This window comes from Pelophylax lessonae (assembly GCF_965119305.1).
Source record: "Pelophylax lessonae genome assembly, chromosome: 4".
Taxonomy (NCBI): domain Eukaryota; kingdom Metazoa; phylum Chordata; class Amphibia; order Anura; family Ranidae; genus Pelophylax; species Pelophylax lessonae.
Window position 1 is genome coordinate 263,203,782 of NC_138771.1, and position 25,792 is coordinate 263,229,573.

General features: G+C 45.4%; 1 protein-coding gene across 4 annotated transcripts in view; it reads right to left on the reverse strand.

The window, feature by feature from the left end:
• CNOT2 (CCR4-NOT transcription complex subunit 2) overlaps nucleotides 1-25,792 on the reverse strand; it is a 186,568-nt gene that overhangs the window by 101,369 nt on the left and 59,407 nt on the right. For all 4 annotated transcript variants that reach the window (XM_082256076.1, XM_082256079.1, XM_082256078.1 and 1 more), the window contains exons 4-5: nucleotides 12,490-12,637; nucleotides 3,542-3,724 (exon numbers count right to left, since the gene is read on the reverse strand). In XM_082256076.1, the coding sequence (XP_082112202.1) occupies nucleotides 3,542-3,724; nucleotides 12,490-12,637 (331 nt within the window). The remainder of the gene's footprint in view (nucleotides 1-3,541; nucleotides 3,725-12,489; nucleotides 12,638-25,792) is intronic.

Here is a 25,792-nt window from a genome sequence, read left to right on the forward strand (position 1 = left end):
CCCCTCTCTCCCCTGATTGGCTGACAGCCGTGGGAGTCAATGGCCCAGGCTGTGTCTCAACAATCAGGAGGGAGAGTCCTGGATGGCTGAGGGACTTCGCTGGAGAGAGATGGGGCTCAGGTAAGTATTAGGGGGTGCTGGGAAGGCTGCTACACACAGAAGGCTTTTTATCTTAATGCATACAATGCATTAAGATAAAAAAAACCTTCTGAATTTTCAACGCTTTTAAGCATTAGTATAAGCCGTACAACCCAAAAATCAAAAAAAAAAAAAAAGTAACCAAAAAGGTCAGCAACGGCCAACCAACCCTTCCCCCCCACCTATGAGGCCTAGGACCCTGGGCTCCACTTTGTCCCAAAACCTAGCCCCATAGGAGCAACAGACCAGTAACGGGGGCATGAACTCAGCCAAGCATATAGCACAGAGAAAGTCACAAAAGTACAACCATCATGTAAACACAGTTTGTTAATCCATGATAGTTGTTCTGCTTTCTTGGAAAAGGAAAAGTACACTGGGAGAACAAATCACCTGACCAAGGCCAGGGGCACATTCTTGTATAAACAAAGTAGCAGAAGAGGGGGGGTGGCACATGGTGGCAGTCTAGAGCAATACAGTTGCTCCCCCAAGTAGATATTAAGACCTCCAGGGAGGTAAAAAACTGGACTGTTTCCCCATCAATCACCCTGAGCTTGGCGGCTGGGAAAAGGACACTATATTTAATGCCCTTAGTCCTCATAGCGGCCTTCACTGATTCGAAGAAGCGGTGCACCTTCTGTGTTTCAATAGTGTAATTGGGAAAAATCAGAAGCCTGGTGTTACTATAGGAGAGATCTCCCACTGCCTGGGCTGCCCATAGCACCTCATCGCGGTCTCGGAAGTTTAGAATCCGCAATATCCCATGTGCGAGGGGTGCCCCCTCCGGTCTAGGTCTCGGGGGGGGGGGGGGGGGGGACACGGTGGGCCTGCTCCATGGTGTAATGAGGGGAGAGTTGAGCTGTATGAAGTAAAGCCTGCAGGAGCTCCTCCACAAATACAGTGGGGGTTCTTCGCCCTCCACAACCGCCGCCAGACCCACAATTCAGAGGTTGTTCCAAAAACTCCTATGCTCGGCATTTCCTGCCCTGTACTCCAGAGCTTTCAGCTTGGTTTGCAAGGAGCGGAGGGAGGTGGTACTCTCCACGTGGCCAATCCGCTGCTACGTCTATGCAAGTTAGGAGCGCATTTTGTCCAGATCTTGGTGGACCAGGCTGATACCCAACTGAACAGCTTTACTTTTATTAGCCAGGGCTGTTTGGCATGATGGGATGGCTGACATGACCGTGGGTATCCCTGGCCTCTACAGGGTCAGTCTGGGAGGCCATATTAGAGCAGCGTGCTGGAGAGCACGCCGCCGGAGGCTTGGGACCAGGTGGAGCGTCAGGACATGGGGGAGATTGCAGTCTCTTACCCCTTCTCTGGTGGCCGGAGGACTTGTAAGGCATGCAGGGCGAGGGAAGAGACAACAGGCGTAGATAACACCCGCAGAGGAGTTTTATATGACATTCCTCTAGCAGAGCTCCTGAAAGCACTTTCACGCAGTCGGCAAACTTTGACATGCCCCTGACAAAGCTTTTTTTTTACCTTAACGCAGAGAATGCATTAAGTTACAAAAAAAAAAAAAAACCTTCAGGCTTTGGAACCACTTTAAAGCTGAACTGCAGGCACAAAAACATTTAAACATTACTTAACAGCCACAAGGGAAAAAATCTATTGTGTGTGTACTAAATGCCTTTGCAAATTTACATTGCTGTGCATAGCCTGTAAAAAGAGCAGAAGTGTGGGAAGAACCACCCACAATCAGCTGACTGCAGAAAACTACAGAAGAGAAGGTGGGTACAAGACCAGTCACCCTGCACTCTGAAGAGAGAGCAGCAATGACCAGTCTGTAATTACAGTAAAATCTAATATAGAAGCAAAGTGCAGGTGTTTCATATTATATTACTGCACAGATATTGAAGAAATTCACAATGTACAGCACGATTTAAAGTGACACTAGGGCCAAAATCAAAAATGACATTACAGAGTCACTAGCATTAACATACCAGTCTCTGCTTTTCTAAATCCCGCATAACAGTTTATTGTCTGGTAATCCAACCAGTTAGTCTGATGTTTTTCAACTTTAACAGACCAAGATGTCTAGAAATACTGGGAGTCAGAAGGTTGAAACAACCCATTTACAGGTGAACTAAAGACCCACTTTCAAAAACTGCAGGCAGGCACTTTATTGCAGAAGAGACATACAATGTTTTCAGTGCAACAAAAGAAACCTACCTTCCTGCTCAGTCTTCTTTAGTATGTACACCCGAGTTGCACAAGATATAAGCCAAGTCGCACTGACACACGGCTTTGAAATTGTGCGGTTTTAAGTGAAGTCGCATGATTTTAAAGTCGGATTTGGTGTGAACCAGGGCGGAGAGTCACTGTCCATCCCTATTCATCAAGTTGGTTAGTACCGCACAAGAAAAGTAAATATCCAAACTGACAAAAGAAGAAAGCACTTTAAAACGGATAAGTTAACTTTTGGAACATGTTCATGCATCTTCAGCTCTTTCCCCGCTCGCCTCCTCTACCTGTGACAGGGGGGTGGGATGTTTTTCCCGCACCTGCTGTCCCTATTTGAAAACCGCGTGGGGCTTCGGTTGTCAACCAGATCTTTCTAGATCTATTGTGGCTGGCAGCCTAAAGTTTTCAATGAGCTGCGAGAGCAGTAATAAGCGTCCACTAATCTTCCTGCTCTCTGGTAACTGCCTGCCTGAACGAGGTATGGGCAGACAGCTATACTGAGAGTCCACAGGAGCTGGACATTGCCCCCATGATCTACTGATCGCTTGTGCAATGTTCTTCAGGCTCTTTAGGAAGAAAAAAAAATGCACTTTTCTTCCTTAAAAAAAAAAAAAGTGCATTATTTTTAAGATGAACTTATCCTTTAACATATGAACAAGCACTACTTTTACTAGGTAAACCAATTTAATCATTTTCATCAAGCCTTGATTGCTCAAACTTAGTAAACCAACAGTAACAATGGAAATGCATAGTACAGAGCACTTAGTTGTTGTTAAAGTGTATGCCCATGCAGAAAAAAACACTTTGGAGAGAGCCAAAAAAATAAAACCCTTGCCCCTTTATCACTGATATTTGGTATACAGATTTTCTCTCAGTTTCTGTACATGTGACAAATTTACAACGTGACAACAATTTTACCAAACAGGAAAAAGAGAAAATCTGCTGCAGGGTCCTATGCTCTGGGACTGGTCATGAAGCTGGGACATTAGATAGCCTCTTCCATTTAATTTTAAAGGTCATGGGTCAAATTGATTAAATGCTCGTAAACAGACAATAAAGCAAAGGACATCAAAATATTAGTGACATACAGGTACGTAGTTTCACGTAACAGAGTCAACATGCTGCAGTAAAATTGCGACGGCTGGTCAGCAAGTGGTTAAAGTACAGATTCTCCCTGAGTGTATGCTTTCTTCATAGGCATCGGTATAGAAAGGCTTACCTGTTCACAGTAAAAGGTTGTCGGGATGGCGGTTGCTTTGGCATACATATTATGCTGGGTGAGCTTCTGTTTGGACTGCCTAACCCTGAACTGCTCATATTATTCGTCCTGCTTGGCATTCCAATGCCCTGTCCAACCTGGGAGTGGTTCATCATATTCCTGGGATTCATCGGTAAAATGCCCCTGTAAGAAAACCAGTCATGTTCATATGTCCTGTTCTGAAATGCTGAGAGAGATAGATATATATATACACACACACACATATATATATATATATATATATATATATATATATATTTATATTACACACACACACACACAGTACAGACCAAAAGTTTGGACACACCTTCTCATTCAAAGAGTTTTCTTTATTTTCATGACTATGAAAATTGTAGAGTCACACTTCAAGAGGTAGTCACCTGAAATGGTCTTCCAACAGTCTTGAAGGAGTTCCCAGAGATGCTTAGCACTTGTTGGCTCTTTTGCCTTCACTCTGTGGTCCAGCTCACCCCAAACCATCTCGACTGGGTGAGCTGGACCACAGAGTGAAGGCAAAAGGGCCAACAAGTGCTAAGCATCTCTGGGAACTCCTTCAAGACTGTTGGAAGACCATTTCAGGTGAACTCTTTGGGAGGCGCTGCATTGCCCATTAAAAGGAACACAATGCCTTCTCACAGCATCAGCTTGCAATGATTTTCCAATTAAGTAGAATTCTAGCTTAAACCAAACCAGTCTTAAAAATGTTCCCTCCCCAGTGCTAACACCTACACTGACTAAACTATAAAAAATGATGCTTATATGTAGCAATTCTCAGTCTGCTTCAGTCCAGTCACATGATCCCCGTTTTAGCCAGCGGTGGCTGCAGGGGAGAGGAGAGAACGCTTCACAACCGGCAGTGTGACTGGGAGCAGTGATGTCACTCAAAGGCTCCCATGTCCCAGCCATTGCCACTACATCCTCCACCCTGCAGCTGCTGCTGGCTTACACAGGGGAGCCAAATCACGTGACTGAACCAGAGCAGGCTGACAATGGGAGAGTATAGAGAGTTTTTTTTATATATATATATATATATATATATATATATATATATATATATATATATATATATATATATATATATATATATATATATATATATATATATATATAAAAACACAGGTCAGCAAAGGTGTCAGGTAGGGGGGAGAGGACGGATTAGCATTAGGCTGGAATTCTGCTCTTGTATAATTTGCCCATATACAAAATAGTGTGCAATCTTATGGTCAGGATAATACAAATATCGTTAACCATGTACTTAGTCACTATATACATTACTCAGCTGATGTTAAAAGTATTAGGTTGTGCCATTTGAGATTCATTATTTTGGAAAAAATGAAACATCTATCCACTTTCATTTGTATACAGTCCAGTAAGTAGTCTCATGAATATAAAGTATGGAATCCTTATGGGGTGCAGTAGAAACAGTTGTAGGAAAAAGGTCTTCATTCAAATGAAAACCAGAGACAACCTTTGGAAGGAACGACGGACAGGGGTGAAGAACCACCTTATCCCTGTGAATCAGCAGGTAAGGTGAATGACAGGATAACGTTGCCAGTTCCGACACCCTGAGTGCAGAAGTGATAGCCAGTAAAGGCCACCATCTGAGACAACGTAAGCAGAGGAATCTCCCGAAAATGTTCAAAAGGAGGCTTCTGCAGAGCTGAAAACATCAAATTAAGATCCCAAGGTGACAATGTAACGCGCACTAGAGGAACCAAAATGTCGGACACAGTGAAGAAAGAAAAGCACCCCCCCCCCCCCAGTTGAGTGAAGATTAAGACCCGAGCCACCGAGAAGGAGCGAGGAGGAACCCCAAGAGACTCGCACCGCGCAATGTACGCCTTCCTAGAAGTAGATTTACTAGCTTTAAACAGGGTAGGAATCATCGACTCAGATAAACCCCTATCCTTCAGCACCTAGCTTCACCAGCCAAGCCGTAAAGCCAACGACTGTAAAATAGGATGGAAGATCGGTCCTTGGGACAGAAGATGCTCCCTGAGAGGAAGCTTCCAAGGAACGTTGGCGACCAGCCGCACCAGATCGGCATACCAAGCCCAGTGAGGCCAGTCTGGAGCCACTAAGATGACCTGAATTTCTTCTGCCTTGATCCTGCATAGAAGTCTGGGCAGAAGCTTGAGAGGGAAGGCGTAAATCAGCCGATACAGGGCCAACAGTGCGTCTGTGTGATGTGGAAAGCTAAAGTCTGTGTGCGTTCTCTTGCCAGACTGGGGTGACCACTGGATCTAGATTATTCAGCCTGTCGCTTAGTTCAGCAGTTGATCATAGATCTCACAGGAAAAATCCAGGAGAAAAAAATATTCTACCTAAAAAGAAAAAAAAAAAAAAAGAAATTGCCAGGACCAAAGATCCCAGGAAGGTACTAGGTCCTTACTCCTGATTGGCTATGGCTATAGCAGAGAGAGGGAGTATACCCCCTGGGACAGCCCATGGGTGTAGCCAGAATTTTTTTCTGCCTAGTGTCCTCCTTCTGTAGGGGGGGGGGGGGGAGAGTATAGCCCAATAGTTCTGAATACCAGCTGTGTCCGTCAATGAACCAAAGAGAAAATAGATTTTTGACTTAGCGTAAAATCCATTTCTCTGATGTTCAATGACATTCTTGACCATTGGGTTATGCTGCCCCTTACAGGAGTAGGACATTAGGCAGAAAAAAATCTTCTGGCTACACCCATGGGCAGTCCCAGGGGGGTATACTCCCTCTCCCTGCTATAAACACTAGCCAACAGGGGCTCAACTAAAGCAACTGGAGCCCACCTGAAGAAAAGAATACATCCTCAAAGAGGATCAGGTCCTCTTAAACAGAAAACACAAAAATGTGCGGCCAAAGGAAGCATTCGCCAATGCCAACACCTCCACTTTATAAAACTTTGTGAAAGTCTGCACCGACGACCAGGTGGCCATCTTGCAAACCTGCGGCGACACTGACGCTAGATGACGGAAGGCCCAAGAAGCACTAAGCGCCCTAAGAGTGTGCCTTTGACAGGGAAAGGAGGAACCTGACCCCTGATGGAATAGGCCTGAACCACTGTGTCTGATCCGTCTGGAAATTGTCACAGAGGAAGCAGACAACCCTTTGGGAGGTCCATCCGTGAGCACAAATAGAGAGTCTGACTTCTTGAAAGACTCCGTAGCTGCCAGAAAACACCCCAATTGCCCGGACCACATCCAAGGCATGCAAGGCAATTTCCTTTGGATGTTTAGGCCTGGGAAACAGGGAAGGCAACACAATGTCTTTATTCAAATGAAAGTCAGAGACCACCTTAGGAAATGAATGACGGACAGGGACGAAGCATCACCTTATCCTTGTGAATAACTAGGTAAAGTGAGCGACAGGATAACGCCACCAGTTCGGACACCCTGTGCGCAGAGGTGATAGCCACCAAAAAGGCCACCTTTCCAAATATTTTCAAAGGGAGGCTTCTGTAGAGCTGAAAGCACCAAATTAAGATCCGAAGGCGGCAACGGAGCCCACACTGGAGGAACCAAATGGCGGTCACCCAGAAGAAAAAGTACACACCAGGGAGTGTGTGGCCAAAGGTCGTTGGAAAAAGATCGCCAATGCCAACACCTGGCCCTTGATGGTATTCAAGGCCAATTTCTGTTCAACCACCTATTGAAGGATGAAGGGACCACTCCCCTTGGTCCAAAGCCTGCCGACTGTGGTAATCCGGCTGCCAATTTCAAACACCGGGAATGTGCAAGGCGGAGAGAGCTGGAATGAACCGTTCTGCCCACCTTAGAATGCCGGCTACCTCCATAGCTGCTGGTGCACTTATTGTGCCCCCTTGGTGATTGACATAAGCCAGGGCTCGACAATCCCCGGGCGCCAGGTCGCATTTGCGACTAGAATTAGCGACCTGGCGCCTGGGGGTGCCCTGCAGAAGGTGTCCTGTCATTTTTGCCCGGACTTCCGCGCACGGAGTGCACGGACTTCCAGGCCGTCCGAAAATTGAGGCCCCGGCTTTTCGGCCTACTTGAGATGACAGGCTTCCAATGGAGAACTGGCGCCCTCTTGTGGAGGCCGGGAGTAATGACTGTTGTAATGACTGTTTCCACTGCCTTTTTGTTCTCAATTCATTCATTACTATCTCCCTGTCCAGTTAGTTACCTTTGACAGGGAGTGTGGTTATTATTATTTAATTTATTTTTTAAATGTAAAAAAAAAATAATAATATTTTTTTCTTTTTTCAATTATTAAAAAAAAATATATATATATATATATATATATATATATATATATATATATATATATATATATATATATATATATATATATATATATATATATATATATATATATATATATATATATATATATATATATATATATATATATATATATATCTATATATCTCTATATCTATCTATCTATCTATCTCTATATCTATCTATCTATCTATCTCTATATCTATCTATCTATCTATCTCTATATCTATCTATCTATCTATCTCTATATCTATCTATCTATCTATCTCTATATCTATCTATCTATCTCTATATCTATCTATCTATCTCTATATCTATCTATCTCTATCTCTATCTCTATCTCTATATATCTATCTATCTCTATATCTATCTATCTCTATATCTATCTATCTCTATATCTATCTATCTCTATATCTATCTATCTCTATATCTATCTATCTCTATATCTATCTATCTCTATATCTATCTATCTATCTATCTATCTATATCTCTATATATCTATCCTTTTTTTTTCCTCATCGCCATGCCACAGCCGAAGGCCCCTTTCACACGGGCTGTCTGATCAGGTCCGCCTGTCAGTTTTTCAGGCAGACCTGATCGGACCCTTGATTCTCCTCTATGGAGCAGTAATCTGCCGCCATCTGATCCTGTCCACCAAAAGCAGACGGATGGTGGTTCTATTTTCTATCCATCCCGTGGATCGGATCAGATGGCATCGGATGGAAAGAGACAGACAGTCTGTTTTCATCCAATTGTGCTATAGAGGAGAGTGGGGTTCTAGTCGTATTTATGTGTAAATTTAGTATCCGTTTTATTAAATAAAGCTTGGTTGTTAGTTTAAAAAAAAACTGGCTCCTAACTTTTTTAGCTGGCTCCTAGATTTCAGGAAAATTTGTCAAGCCCTGACATAAGCCACGGCCATGGCATTGTCCATTTGAATACGCACAAGGCATCCCTGAAGATGATCCGTCGAATGAGTCAGACACAGTCTGATTGCTCAGAGTTCCAGGACATTGATCGGTAGAGTCTGGACTTCGACAGCGTCCATAACCCCCTGACCAGAATGCTCGCCGAGGACACCTCCCCAGACGGACAGCTGTGGTGACAACTGTCCAATACAAAGGGTGGAAGAATTTTCCCAGCCGGAGAGCAAAGCCCCCATATCAGGGACTCCTTTGTTCCGACTCTGCCAGATCTGATTGTCCAGAGACTGCGGAGTCTTGTCCCATTTGGTCAGAATCTCCTTTTGCAGGGACCTCGTATGGAATGGAGCTGCCTTGAAGGTAGATACCATCAGGACCAGCACCCGCATGCAAGTCCGAAGGGACAACCATTTGTTGGACAGCACAGCAGGAGGCGCATTTCAGCCTGCAATTACTGGTGTTTATCCAGAGGAAGGAGCACTCTGGGTACGGCCAAATCCAGAGTCTGGCCCCAAAAAGTCCAGCTTTGTGGACAGAACAAGGGCAATCTTCTGAAAATTCTGAATCCAGCCGAACTCCCACAGAGTCCATATTGTGATCACCAGAGCAGATGGAGACTTTGCTCGCAGAAGGAGATCATCCAAGTAGCTCAGTACCGCAATCACCAGCTGGCGTAGCAAAGCCAGCACTGGAGCCAACACTTGTGAAGACCCGAGGGTAAAGGCACTAACTGATAATGCTCCTCTCCCAAAGCAAAGCGGAGAAAACTCTGGTGACTGGCACATATTGGAATGTGTACGCAAGCATCCTTGATGTCGATAGAGGCAAGAAAATCCCTTTGACGCAGTGATGCCACCACCGTTCGAAAGGACTCCATTCTAAACTTCTGTGCCCGCACAAAGCAGTTTTGTGCCGAGTTCAAGGATTAGACGCACTTTGCCTTCCTTTCTGGGGACTGAACAAGTTTGAGTAAAAACCCTGAAAGCATTCCAAAGTCGGAACCGGGAAAAATTACCCCTTGAGGGAACAGGTCTTGTACCGCCCCAAACAGACCCTGTAACCGGTCTGCTGGCAGGCGCAGGTTGGAAGGAAAAAACCTTGCCGGGGCGAATAACTTTGTGGACCCACTTGACTTGCACCAGGAAAGTCCACAGGTCCGGAAACAAGCGAAGACGTCCCCCCACCCCTGATATGGGTGAGAGCGCACCTTCATGTTGAGGGAGCCTTGTCCGCGGGTCTGAAGAAGCCAGCTCACGGCTTGCCAGACAAAGATAGTTTGAAGCCTCTAGAGGAGGTCCTGAAAGGCTTCGAGCCCTTGCCAGTCGACCCCGAGGCATGAAAAACTTCTTATGAGCCAGGAACGAAGTCCCACGTCTACGACAAGGTTCCGACGTCCGATCTGCCGATTTTCGGATTGTTAGTATGGTGCTTTCGACAGCCAACTCCAACTTTTCGGCTGACAAAATCCTGATGTGCAGGCTATAAAATTTTTGTCGTCTGTAATACAACGTCCGATTTTCATCTGAAAAAAATCTTAAGAGCAAGACTAGGCATGCTCAGAGACGAAAGAACACATACAAAGCAATCCAACACATGACATCACTTCTGAAGTAGAATTCTGTCGTACGGGAAAATTCGTATGAAAACCTCTTCACTTTCCACATCAGACTAGCATGCCACAAAAAAAATGGACAACAGATCGTTCAATAATCTTATCGTGTGTATGGGCCTTTACCCTTAGTAGCCTGTGTGTGGAAGAAAGGTACTCTCCCCCCTTGTGAAACCCTTAATGTCATCCAGGGTAGCTCCAAACAGGCAACCTCCTTGAAAGGGAAGATCAGTCAAGGCCTTCTTAGATGTCTGGTCTGCAGACCAGCATTTAAGCCAAAAGACACGCCAAAGGACCACTGCCGAAAAAGAGGCGAGCAATCAGGAGAGCCGCATTAAAGGAGACATCACAGATAAACTGCAAGCCCATGACCATCTGGTCCGCCAGCTCAGCAAAGGCAGGAGGGAGCTGTTCACCCTCCAAGTCATGGCGCAGGAACTTAGCCCATTCGGATAGAGTTTGTGACACTAAGGCAATGGTAAATACCGGAATCATTGCCGAACCCGCTAATGTGTACATAATGCAAGCCACAGAATCTGCCTTCCTGTCAGCCGGATCCTTAAAGGACGGGGACTTTTCAACAGGAATCATGGTTGCCTTGTTTAATCTGAAAACCGGAGGGTCCACCACCGGTGGCACAGTCCACTTCTTAAGGGACTCCTCAAGGGGTAACACCTAGTAAAGTGCTTAGGAACCCCACGGGGACGAATTGGTGGTCCCCACTCTTTAGCGATAATTCTGTCAAAATTGGCGGGGAAAGGAAACCCCTTTGCCGCTCTGAATGGCTTGTAAGTGCCAAAGGGTATCTGCGCCTCTGTCGCAGCTTCAGCCATGTCCATATTAAGAGTCTCACGCACAGATAAAATCAGTGCATCTACCAGTGCCTTTTTGTGCGCAGTCACAAACATGGAGGAATCCTCCTCACCATCAGAGGATTCCAGGCGCGTGGTCGCAGACCCAGCAGGGTGACCAACATTTGCGGCGGCTGAATCAGATTCAGGATCTGAGGGAACCGATGAGCCAGCTTTTTTTCTAGCCCATCCCCCGCAAGCTGCCTCCACCCGGGTCAAAAAGGGACTCCAGGACTGCCGTCAGTGCATGGATGGATGGTTGGGACCCAGAGGGCCCCACAGCCTCAGAGAGGGAATCAGGTGGGGAATTGTGCTCAAAGGACTTTAGGAGTCACCAGGGTGACCCCAGAAAAGTAACACACTGCTAAGGGACAACCCCAACCGCGCTGGCAGCGCCACCCGGTAGCCAAGCACAAGGCACAGAGCGATTCTCAGCAGAGGGAGAGGACCCCACCAGAATCACCACCCGCTGACACAGGCACCTGCAAGCACCAGGAAATTCTGCATTACATGTGCAGCGATCAGGAAGGGCAATGATCCAGGAGTCAGCACCAGGGGGAGGGGTACCCACCCTCAAAATCGCCTCCCACAGGGCTTCACTGCCATGGTCGCTGCTATTTGCAATGGTAAACCACAAGAACAAGGCCGCCGGACTACGCAAAACATGGCCTCCGTGTATAGAAACACACAGGCTACAGCAAAATGGCGGCCCTACGAGGCATAAAGGGACCCAGAATGGGGGGGGGGGGGGACCAGGAAGGATGGGGGGCTCTGGCAAGAACCCCCACCAGGTAAACCCCCCCCAGGAAGGTGGCCAGACCACAAAAAAAATACATCCCAAGCGCATGTTTTGGGTTGGGGGCTGGATGAGGGACTTGACGAGGGGGGTGCCTGTGGGAAGGAGGGGAACACAGGGGTCCGACAGTCCCAAGGAGGGGCCCATGTCCACCCCAAAACCTTCCAGGGGTAGAGGGGGGGACAGCCACTCACCATACCAGGAATCAGGTGGACACAGCTCCAGACAAATCCTTCTCTATAGAAATGGGGGGGGGGGGGGGGGCTATCGGCCAGGAGGAACGCTGCGACTGAGGCCGTGGCAAGGTCAACAAAGGTGGATTACCGCTGCCTTAATTTATTAGAAATTATCTAATTTGGATCGCATGGTACTATAATGCATTACCCACTTAATCAATGGATATTTTAAATCTTTAAGTGGACAAACAGGAAGTTAAGAAGAATAGGAATAAGCTCTGATTAAAAATAAAAAACAAAAAAAAAAAAACAAACACTACAACAATTTACCTGCTCGGAGATGGCGGCGTATGAAGTGACATTGTTGGTACCCCTGTGGTTGGCGTTACATGGTTTGGTAACTGAGTGCCTTGTGATAAGCTGCGATTTAGTTGAGGAGTATTGTTGCTCATCCCCCTCATTGGAAGGCCTAGTGCACCTGTAGAAAGGAACATAATTCAAATGTATTATTTGGCAGCACACAAATATAACTGTCACTTGGTTTCTGCAGTGTAAAGGTGATGCATACATGCCTTCAGCTATTCCTAAAGACTATCAGATTTAATAATATTTAAGATAAACAAGATAGTTACACGCAAAATTGCTGGAGGAATTTGTATCAGTCACATCAAGAACATATTCCTGGTCATAGAATAGAATTAAAACTATTACATTTTGATTTCCAGAGACAAAAAAAAAAAAAAAAAAATGTACCCTGGGGACTTGAAAAAGCACTGCCAAGTGAAGACCTTGGTTTAGATCTTTAATGCAGGCCATGAACATATTGATCCAAGTGTTTGATGAAATAACCATGTTAATGTTCTGATTGAATGTAGACCATATTGAAAATTTTCCACTAATATTGAAACCAATTTTAAAAAGAAGGACGGAACTAATGAGGAATGCAGTCTGATGGGTTGAGAAATTCTGATAATTTTAAAAGGCGAGACATATTTGAGACATTTATAATCCATATTTAAAAAAAATAAAAATTGACAGAAACATAACTGGGCTGATGCAGGCATTGTTTTTAATAAAACAAATGTACTGAAGAGTTGATCGCTTGAGGAGTTAAAAGATTTGAATTACTGGTAACCAAAAGAACAATGACTGATGCAGGTTGAAAGGGTAACTCCCCTTTCATGGGGAAAGAAAATAGCAAATAAAGAAAAAACAATATAGGGTATACAATTGCGACACAAGTCATATTGTAATTGAATGTTATTAAAAATTAAATTACCTTTCCTTTTCAATCTGCAGCCACTGTAATTTTCTGAAAATGCATTGCAATATGGCTACCTGGAGGTGTTCTGTACACAGAATGTGTACTGACCACACCCCAGAAACATAATTTCCTGCTTGTGTGATTGGCTCACCAATTTTCCCAGAAGTCTGCCTAAGATACAAGTCAGATTTCTGGCATCCCCTGCAACAAAAAAATGGATTTTTGTAAGATCTTACCGTAAAATCCTTTTCTCTGAAGCTCAATGACAGATGTAGTCCTCCTTGATTAATATCAACTCGGGTTATACTGCCCTCTAGAGGAGTAGGACTAGACAGGAAAGAAAACGTTTTGGCCACACCTTAGGGGCAGTCCCAGAGGGTATATCCTCTCCCTCTCTGCTAAAGCAAATCAGTTATGTCACAAAGCAGTGTTTAGAGAATTTAACCCAACCCAACTCAAAAACAGAGGGGCGGGTACTACGTTTGTCAATGAGCTTAAGAGAAAAGGATTTTACGGTAAGATCTTACAAAAATCAATTTTTCTCTGTCGCTCATTGACAGACGTAGTCCTCCTTGATTAATATCAACTCGGGGATGTCCCAAAGCAGTGCCACAAATGAGGGGTGGGAAAATGGAAATCAAAATCCAATCTAGAAGGCCCAACGGGTGCCAACTAGAAGTTTTAAAGGCTCATCAATCAAAAGATGAGACTCAACTGAAATTCCAATGGAAAAAAACCCTCGAGGTAGACCACCGGTCTCCTCAAATTGCGGCCTGCAAAACTTTGCGGCCAAAAGAGGCATCTGACGATGCCATCACATCAACTTTATAAAATTTTGTAAAGGTATGCACCGAGGACCAGGTAGCCGCCTTGCAAACCTGGACCACTGACGCCTGATGGCGGTAGGCCCAGGAAGTACTGAGCGCTCGAGTGGAGTGCGCCTTAACAGGGAACGGAGGATTCCGACCCTTAATAGAATAAGCCTGTACCACCGTCTGTCTAATCCATTTGGAGATAGTCGCGGCAGATGCAGGCAACCCCTTTCTGGGGCCATCCGTGATCACAAAAAGTGAATCCGTCTTACGGAACGATTCCGTAGTCTTCAGGTATACCCTGATTGCCCGAACTACATCCAGGGAATGCAACGCACATTCCCGAGGATGATTGGGCTTAGGACACAAGGAAGGTAGCACAATATCTTCATTCAGATGAAAATCTGAAACCACCTTAGGAAGAAAGGATGGCTTCGGATGAAGAACTACCTTATCCCTATGAACCACTAGATATGATAATGCCGCCAGTTCTGACACCCTGCGTGCAGAAGTAATAGCCACCACGAAGGCCACCTTCTGGGATAATGTAAGCAAGGGAATCTCCCTGATATTTTCAAAGGGAGGTTTTTGCAGAACCGACAAAACCAAAATTAAGATCCCAGGGCGGAAAGGGCGCGCGCACTGGCGGAGCCAAGTGCCGCACCCCCTGGATGAAATTTCTCACCAAGGAATGGGTAGCCAGAGGCTTCTGAAAGAAGATTGCCAACGTTGAAACCTGACCCTTGATAGTGCTCAAGGATAGTTTCTGCTCAACCCCCTTTTGCAGAAAAGCCAAAATTCGGGTCACCAAATAGGTACGTGGGGGAAATCCCAAAGATTCACACCACGCAATATAAGTCTTCCATGTGCGATAATCGACTTTGCTGGAAGTCGCTTTCCTTGCTTTGATTAGAGTAGGAATAACTGAAGCTGACAACCCTCTGTCCTTCAGTACCTGGGTCTCAATGGACAGGCCATTAAAACCAGCGACTGTAAAGCACGATGGAAGATCGGTCCTTGAGACCGCCGATCCTCCCTGAGAGGAAGTCTCCAAGGAGCGTCCGCGACTAGCCTGTCCAAGTCGGCGTACCCGGCTTGACGAGGCCAGCCCGGAATTTCCAGGATAACTGGAGTTCCATCCACCTCTATCCTGTGGAGAAATCTCAGCAGCAACTTGAGAGGGGGGGGGAAGACATATGGTGGCTGATACTGCCCCTAAGGGCCGTTCAGCGCGTCTGCTGCGTCCGCTAGAGGATCGCGGGCGCGCGTTGCCAGCCTCTGCGCCTTCCTGTTGAGTCGATATGCCAACAGATCCACCTCCGGGATGCTCTAATGAAGACACAGATGGTGAAATCCTTGGTGATCGACCAAAGTCATCACCATGATATTGTCTGACTGGATCCGAACCGGCCTGCCCTAGAGCTGCTTGGTCCAGGCAATCCGACAAAGTCTGATCGTTCTCGGTTCCCACACATTTATCAGAAACTTGATTCCTATCAGAAGTGGCGACTTATCTTGGTTGAGCATTATAGACCGAAGTCACCGGACCAGAGACTCCTTGGTCCGCTCGCTCAACTGGATCCGATTCCTGGAGGGAACTGGGAATGATCTTTGGAAAAGGTAAAGAAAATGATCTGCTCAGTGAACGGGAATTACCGCTCCCTGTAGCATCTAAATGTTGGAAGGGAAGAATCGCACCGGTAGCAGTGATCGACACTCGATCCTGTATCCTGATCGCATGATCTCCTGAACCCTTTAGTCCGGGATTCAGGAAAGCTGTGGATCTGAACACCGGTGAAGACATCCCCCCCACCCCTGAGCCGGGTGGGGGCGCACCTTCAGGCTGTATTAGCCTTATCTTCAGGTTTGGCTGAGTCAGCCTTTTGTTTACCCGACCAGTGCCTTTTGTAACCTCCTGAAGGGGCTTTGCCCTTCCCGCTCGCCCCAGCGGAGCGAACGAACCTTTTATGAGTGGAAAAGAAAGGTCCACGCCTGTTACGAGGTCCTTTAGCTTTAGCAGCCTGCGGCAAAAAAGTGCTCTTGCCCCCAGTGACATCCTTTATGATCTCATCTAGGGTGGCCCCAAATAGGCGATCCCCCTGAAAAGGGAGATTCGCCAAAGCTTTCTTGGAACCTTGATCCGCCGACCAACACTTTAACCACAGCACACGTCTGAGGACTACTGCTGACATAGATGCATGCGCTAACAAGGGAGTGGCATCCAGGGCTGGGTCACAGACGAACTGTAGTCCTTGTATAATTTGTTCCATCAAATCAGACGCTGCCTGGGGGATACTTCTCCCCTTTAGGTCATGGCATAACAATTTTGCCCATTCTGTCAATGTTTGTGAAACTAAACCAATGGCAACCACTGGTCTAAAGGATGACCCTATCAGGGAAAAAACAGTGCGGGATTCCGCTTCCACTTTCCGATCCACCGGATCCTTAAAGGACGGAGCGTCCTCCCAACAGGATAACAGTGGCTTTATTTAGTCTGGAAATCGGTGGATCCACCACTGGTGGTACCGTCCATTTTTTAATGAGGGATTCCTCAAATGGATAGCGTCTAGCAATGCGTTTGGAAATAGTAAGGATTCGTTTCGGATGATCCCATTCCTCTTTAATCTTATTACCAAAACATTTGGGTAAGGGAAAAACTTTCGCCGTCTTGGTAGGCTTACTAGTACCAAAGGGAATTTCCATCTCGGTTACTTCTGCCGGTATAACCTCAAGTCTTAAGGTTTCCCGGACAGACACAACTAGTGCGTCCACCAATGCTTCTTCTTGTGCTATGGCAGAGGTAGAACCGCCCTCCTCACTATCTGAGGGAACATTACCTGAGACAACAGCCCCTGCAGAGGGACCTGCAGCTGCAATGACCATCTCAGAATCTGAAGTATCAGATGAAATAGGGGTAGGCGGGGGTCGCTTTCTTGACCCCCGTCCCTGACAGGCCATCTCCACCTGGGATACCAAAGACTCCAAAACTGCTGTAAATGCATCCATACTCTTTGAGGCACTGGAGGGTCCTGCGGCCACCTCGAGGGGATCAGGTGGGGATACATGTGCGGCAGGGTCCATGATTATACAAGACACTTGCCAGAAAAAATTAATTGTAATCAGTCCCCCAGCGCAGCAGCGCCCCTCAGTGTTACCTGCTTTTGGACCCCTACACAGAGAGAGAGAGAGAGAGAGAGAGAGAGAGAGAGAGAGAGAGAGAGAGAGAGAGAGACCCCAAGGCTCACCACCTGATGCTCAGAAGTTTCTATACAACCTGTTTCCAGCACTGTCTGTTACAGACAGGAAGTCTTGGGCTTGCTTTCCCGGGTAAAGGAGGTGGCTCCGCCCCTTTACACGCCTTTCGGCGCCTCCCAATTGCTCCTCGAGGTGTTTGGTCACCTCAAACATGGCCGCCCCCATGCTAGAGACACGAGGCTACGCCAAAATGGCGGCCCCGTGCGATCTGCAAGAAAATGGCGGCGGCCTGTGGAGGATAGCGGCGGTTTGCAAGGTAGCAGCGGCCTGCGGGAGGTATGCGCTCGGCCTGTGCGGCCTGCGGGAGGTATGCGCTCGGCCTGTGAGGCCTGCGGGAGGCTGTGCAGCCTGCGGGAGGTAATCCTCGGCCTGTGAGGCCTACGGGAGTCTGTGCGGCCTGCGGAGGTGACCGGCTTTATGTAAGGATGGGGACCTGCGGATGCGGTAATCCAGGCATAGGCATCGCTGTATATACATATGTCAGGTAAGACACCTCTATACCTTAATAGTAATGCCTTTTAGCAGTCTGCCACTCTTCAGTATCTCCCTTATAGTGTCATATAGTGACTATAGATAGTCAGCTCCCAAACCAAGCTTTTTTAAGAGGGGGATTAATGACACCTGTCCGGATCACGTCCATCCATCCCAGAGAGGGGCCCGTGTCCACCAACAAACCCGACAGGGGGAGAGGGGGAACATTTTACTCACCATACCGGAACTAGGCGGGCGCCAACTCCTGACAGAACCCCTCTCCACCGGAGTGGGGGGGCTGTCGACCAATGTGGACGCCGTGACTCTGTGGTCATTGGCGTCCAGACGAGACGTTTAACTCGCAGGGTCAGTCCCCGTCCAGTGGGACTATGTCGCGGCCGACCCAGCGCGGAGCTAGGGCCTGCACGCGCTCGCAGGCTGAACTGGGGTGACCACTGGATCTCAACATCCAGCCCGTCGCCCAGTTTCAGCGTACTTGCTTGAAGATCTCACAGGAACACTGGAGAAAAAAAGCTGCCTAAAAAAGTATTTCTAAAAAATCTTGCCAGGACCAGAGATCCCAGCAAGGAACTTAGGTCCTTACTCCTAACTAGACAGAAAAAAACTGATTTGCTATAGCAGAGAGGGAGAGGATATACCCTCTGGGACTGCCCCTAAGGTGTGGCCAGAACGTTTTCTTTCCTGTCTAGTCCTACTCCTGTAGAGGGCAGTATAACCCGAGTTGATATTAATCAAGGAGGACTACGTCTGTCAATGAGCGACAGAGAAATGTCATTTTTGGTGAGATACTCCCAATAGGAACACGTCTAAAGGGGAGCAAACCCAGCATATTTCCTCATTAGTTCCCAGCAGCTGCCACAGCTGACAAGATAATTATGCAACCACTCGCCATTTGACCCACTCAGTACAGAGGCAAAAAGGAACAATGATTTCTTCAGAACAACAAAAGGTAGGAATCTGCAACAAAGTTTGTTAAAATCCTTGAAATGTACATAGATCACCCAGATAGGAATGTTTTTTTCTACACAAAAGTGGAGTTACGCTTGAAGCAGCTATAGCGCAAAGCTCTCTAAAATCTATCTTTTTAAAGCACCCTTGGTAATTACAAAATGATAAAACCGAACATGGGGAAGGGGCTAGTACAGGTGATAAAATACGTTATAGAGGTTCCAAAGAGCAGTATAGAGTTAGCACAATGTAACAGTAACAAGGCCCTACCTGTATAAGCTTGCAAGAGAAGTGAGTAAGCTGTATATGATATACAGTGCCTTGCAAAAGTATTCGGCCCCATTGAACTTTGCAACCTTTTGCCACATTTCAGGCTTCAAAACATAAAGACATAAAACGGTAAATTTTTGTGAAGAATCAACAAGTGGGACACAATCATGAAGTGGAATGAAATGTATTGGATATTTCAAACTTTGTTAACAAATAAAAAACTGAAAAATTGGGCGTGCAAAATTATTCAGCCCCTTTACTTTCAGTGCAGCAAACTCTCTCCAGAAGTTCAGTGAGGGTCTCGGAATGATCCAATGTTGACTTAAATAACTAATGATGATAAATAGAATCCACCTGTGTGTAATCAAGTCTCCGTATAAATGCACCTGCACTGTGATAGTCTCAGAGGTCCGTTTAAAGCGCAGAGAGCATCATGAAGAACAAGGAACACACCAGGCAGGTCCGAGATACTGTTGTGGAGAAGTTTAAAGCCGGATTTGGATACAAAAAGATTTCCCAAGCTTTAAACATCCCAAGAAGCACTGTGCAAGCGATAATATTGAAATGGTAGGAGTATCAGACCACTGCAAATCTACGCAGACCTGGCCGTCCCTCTAAACTTTCAGCTCATACAAGGAGAAGACTGATCAGAGATGCAGCCAAGAGGCCCATGATCACTCTGGATGAACTGCAGAGATCTACAGCTGAGGTGGGAGACTGTTCATTGGACAACAATCAGTAGTATAATGCATAAATCTGGCCTTTATGGAAGAGTGGCAAGAAGAAAGCCATTTCTTAAAGATATCCATAAAAAGTGTCGTTTAAAGTTTGCCACAAACCACCTGGGAGACACACCAAATATGTGGAAGAAGGTGCTCTGGTCAGATGAAACCAAAATCAAACGTTTTGGCAACAATGCAAAATGTTATGTTTGGCGTAAAAGCAACACAGCTCATCACCCTGAACACACCATCCCCACTGTCAAACATGGTGGTGGCAGCATCATGGTTTGGGCCTGCTTTTCTTCAGCAGGGACAGGGAAGATGGTTAAAATTGATGGGAAGAGGGATGGAGCCAAATACAGGACCATTCTGGAAGAAAACCTGATGGAGTCTGCAAAAGACCTGAGACTGGGACAGAGATTTGTCTTCCAACAAGACAATGATCCAAAAGCAAAATCTACAATGGAATGGTTCACAAACATATCCAGGTGTTAGAACGGCCAAGTCAAAGTCCAGACCTGAATCCAATCGAGAATCTGTGGAAAGAACTGAAAACTGCTGTTCACAAACGCTCTCCATCCAACCTCACTGAGCTCAAGCTGTTTTGCAAGGAGGAATGGGCAAAAATGTCAGTCTCTCGATGTGCAAAACTGATAGAGACATACCCCAAGCGACTTACAGCTGTAATCGCAGCAAAAGGTGGCTGTACAAAGTATTAACTTAAGGGGGCTGAATAATTTTGCATGCCCAATTTTTCAGTTTTTTATTTGTTAAAAAGTTTGAAATATCCAATAAATTTCGTTCCACTTCATGATTGTGTCCCACTAGTTGTTGATTCTTCACAAAAAAAATTACAGTTTTAGATCTTTATGTTTGAAGCCTGAAATGTGGCCGAATACTTTCGCAAGGCACTGTACACACACACACACACACACACACACACACACACATACATACACACATACAGTGGGTACGGAAAGTATTCAGACCCCCTTAAATTTTTCACTTTGTTATATTGCAGCCATTTGCTAAAATCATTTAAGTTCATTCTTCTTCCTCATGAATGTACACATAGCACCCCATACTGACAGAAAAACACAGAATTGTTGACATTGTTGCAGATTAAAAAAGAAAAACTGAAATATCACATGGTCCTAAGTATTCAGACCCTTTGCTGTGACACTCATATATTTAACTCCCTAGCTTTAGCTTTCCATTTCTTCTGATCATCCTTGAGATGGTTCTACACCTTCATTTGAGTCCAGCTGTGTTTGATTATACTGATTGGACTTGATTAGGAAAGCCACACACCTGTCTATATAAGACCTTCCAGATCGCAATGCATGTCAGAGCAAATGAGAATCATGAGGTCAAAGGAACTGCCTGAAGAGCTCAGAGACAGAATTGTGGCAAGGCACAGATCTGGCCAAGGTTACAAAAAGATTTCTGCTGCACTTAAGGTTCCTAAGAGCACAGTGGCCTCCATAATCCTCAAATGGAAGACGTTTGGGACGACCAGAACCCTTCCTAGAGCTGGCCGTCCGGCCAAACTGAGCTATCGGGGGAGAAGAGCCTTGGTGAGAGGTAAAGAAGAACCCAAAGATCACTGTGGGTGAGCTCCAGAGATGCAGTCAGGAGATGGGAGAAAGTTGTAGAAAGTCAACCATCACTGCAGCCCTCCACCAGTCGGGGCTTTATGGCAGAGTGGCCCGACGGAAGCCTCTCCTCAGTGTAAGACACATGAAAGCCTGCATGGAGTTTGCTAAAAAAAACACCTGAAGGACTCCAAGATGGTGAGAAATAAGATTCTCTGGTCTGATGAGACCAAAATAGAACTTTTTGGCCTTAATTCTAAGCGGTATGTGTGGAGAAAACCAGGCACTGCTCATCACCTGTCCAATACAGTCCCAACAGTGAAGCATGGTGGTGGCAGCATCATGCTGTGGGGGTGTTTTTCAGCTGCAGGGACAGGACGACTGGTTATAATCGAGGGAAAGATGAATGCGGCCAAGTACAGGGATATCCTGGACAAAAACCTTCTCCAGAGTGCTCTGGACTTCAGACTGGGCCGAAGGTTTACCTTCCAACAAGACAATGACCCTAAGCACACAGCTAAAATAACGAAGGAGTGGCTTCACAACAACTCCGTGACTGTTCTTGAATGGCCCAGCCAGAGCCCTGACTTAAACCCAATTGAGCATCTCTGGAGAGACCTAAAAATGGCTGTCCACCAACGTTTACCATCCAACCTGACAGAACTGGAGAGGATCTGCAAGGAGGAATGGCAGAGGATCCCCAAATCCAGGTGTGAAAGACTTGTTGCATCTTTCCCAAAAAGACTCCTGGCTGTATTAGATCAAAAGGGGGCTTCTACTAAATACTGAGCAAAGGGTCTGAATACTTAGGAACATGTGATATTTCAGTTTTTCTTTTTTAATAAATCTGCAACAATGTCAACAATTCTGTGTTTTTCTGTCAGTATGGGGTGCTATGTATACATTCATGAGGAAGAAGAATGAACTTAAATGATTTTAGCAAATGGCTGCAATATAACAAAGAGTGAAAAATTTAAGGGGGTCTGAATACTTTCCGTACCCACTGTGTGTGTGTGTGTGTGTATATATAATATATATATATATATATATATATATATATATATATATATAGCGCGGGTTTTAATTTACATTTTACCACAAGCTATATATGATCGTTTGTGACTTGCCAGATGAGAAGTAATCTACCAATGAAAACAACAATGAAGCCTGTGATTCATGTCTATAGAGGTGGGTTTGTAGAGTAAACCTAAAAGGCACTGTCACTTTGTGTTTCTAAAGGTTTGAATGTGTGGAATAACCGTGTCTTCTTAAGGGCAAGGTGGCCGTGTCTAAGGTTTCAAGAGTTGGAGAGTGCTGAAATACATGAGGGAGAAGATCATGAGATGATCTCAGATGTGGACAACTAGGTAGGTGGAAAATAAAACGTTTGTATTCAGAGCGGAGGCAGAGTTTGGTATGGTACCTGATTATCTAATAAAATATATGGATGGGCTATATGTAGAGATATTTGTAGGTTAGAATTAAAAGTTTGAACTGAACTTTGAGAAGTTGGCAACTAGTGAAGGTGGTTACTTAAAGGAGCAGCAAAGAAGGAGTAAGAAAGGCAAATTAGTAACAGAGTGCTGCAAGAGAGATACAAAGAGGTCCTTCACTTGCATTTTAGCTGTATCATGTGTAAGGAAGGTTGGTATGGATATGAATTATACTTTTTAGATGTAGATATAGATAGCAGGAGATTGTTTGTGAGCGATGTGAATTTGACCTGACAGCTCAGAACTATTAGCCCCGGGCAAGAACTTTGAGGAAATGGAGTCATAAAGGGGTTATCAATATCGTTATTTTAACGATTTATAGTAAGGTTGCAACAAAATCGTATAAGTTTGGTTTTATCCATTTAGGGAAGTGAAACAAAGTTAAAGCAGAAACAAATAGATAAACAGGATACAGTAACGGAGAGGAAGCAGAAAAACAGATTTGAGTTTTCTACATACTAAAAAAAATTATATTGGAAGTGATAATTACTAATCAGCTAGTTGAGACCATGGGTTTAAGGCTGAATTCACACAGTGTGGTGACAGGCATATTTATTGCATTGCAATACACCTGTCACCACAAGGACACAGAAAACTTGTTGTGTGTCCCATTAACACTGCACCACAATACAGAGCTGCAGCATGCGGATATAAAATGCAGACATGCTGCATTTTATTGTAGAGCATTGAACAGAATCGCATGGCACCACTGTACAGAAGTGCAGCGCATCGAGCTGCTGTACAGCGACAAAAATTAAGTGTTCTTTTGTACACTTCAAATAAATTTTGTACAAAAAAAAAAAAAAAGGAGCCGTGTGTGATGTGCTGAATCATGCACCACACTGCCCCCTACCACAGTCATGAATAGACAGCTGCCGGAGAGGTACAGCACGCCAGCAGCTGTCCATTCCTGTGAGAACCGACCCTACAAGTATGGGTAAAGCTTTTTTTTTTGCACACCACTTCTGGGACCCAGAATCAGCCAACAGCAGCCTAAAGCCTGCTGTCACCTGATTTCACAGAGTCGTTCCAGGCTCTGGAAGGACCCCAATCATATTGTAGGGATGTGCCCAGCAGACAGTTGGCTCCAGCTCTCAGCATGTGGCTGAGAGCTAGAGCCAGCATCACCCACCCCTCTAAATTGAGCACTGGAGGAGCAGAGCAGAGAATGGTGACCGACAGTCACTGTTCTCCACAAGACCAAAAATGGAGCAATCAGCAGGCATATGATCGCTCATTTCTCTGTGTCAGTGCCAACATGGGCCAGCTGCAGTATCACACCCCTGCTGAAGCTAAAAGTGAACATGCAGGTTTTCTTTTTCCCTAATAACTTTAAATGACAAAGAAATAGGGGGCCAAAGACAGAACCTTGTGTTGTTCACGATATGTAGAATGAGATTCACTAAAAGCCCATCAACTAACCGTAAGATCCAGACAGTGTATGACCTTTGATATCAGAGGAGAGGGTCTAGAATTGTACAGTTTTAAGTAGTGTGAAAGGGAGAGGACAGATAGGCAAGAAAATGGAGTAATGACTTCGATTTTGCAGGCAATGGTCATTGGTAAAAGTTTCTTTGCAGAAATCAGAAAGGCACTAAGCAATATTCCCTACATGCATTCATAGTAAATTACAAAACAAAAAAAAAAGGACTCACTAAATAGAAGTGCACTGTTATATTGCTTTTGGCGCTGTTCAAAGTTGATGTGAAAGTATATCCCTGTGCATATCCCAGAACAAGAGGTGCAGGCTTATGCTGATGCCAATGGAGGGCTAGTGAATGTGAAGGATCACCACTACCCACGACCAGCCCAGGTGAAGAATAAGGAGCGGCAGCCTTAGCCTACATGTCTGCACTAAACCACACATCTCTGGTGCATTTCACCCAAGCCACTGGGGGGCGAAATGCAACAGTTTGTGTGGTTTGATGCAGGCAGCTCCTTGTTTATTCACCCAGGCTGGTAGAGAGTAGCTGCGATCCTTTCCTCTTCACAGACAACAGTGCACACAGTACAACAATGCCCCTGTTTTGATTGGAAGCCTTTCCATGAGAAAGATTGGCAGTATCCATCAACATGTCAGTATAGGCAGAAGGTGATGTCACCATTCACAGGTGCAACTTTTTGTGTTAAGCCGCATATAGTTCCTCTTTCTTACCCTGTTGCTACTGAACCGCTCATCAGGCACACACCCACTGGCACTGCATTAGCAACACTGAAGCAACACAGGCACAGCTCAAAAAACATGCAGCTAAGCATTATAGAGCAAGTGCCTTGTCTTATTGTCACAAATGTCATTTTATTTTAAGGGGTCATGCACACAGGACGTTTAAAAAACGCCAGCGCTGCTGTCAGGAAAAAGCAGAGAGTTAAAAACATGCTATCAACCACATTTTTGAATAGCGTTTTTACAATAAAAACAATACCTAAAATGTTAAAATGCCCTTGTTACAGCATTAAGCCATGTTTATTGGCGTTTTGCATTTTTTTTTTTACAGCCAAACAGCCTCTGCTCCCGGACGCACAGGCAGTCTTTTTACTGCCCCTAAATGCCTCCAAACTCCTCTGAAAGTTTGTGTGCGCATGGACACAGTTCAGAGGCATTAAAAAAAAATAAAAAACCCATGCCAGGCACCCTTAAAAGCAGCTACAAAAACTGTGTGTACATGAGCCCTTTGATTTATCTTTGAATTAAGAAATGGTTAAGATTTAGGAATTTTGCACAGATAGGTGTACTGTAAGGCTAGAAGAAATTATCCAGTCAATTAATGCCAAGCAAACAGGA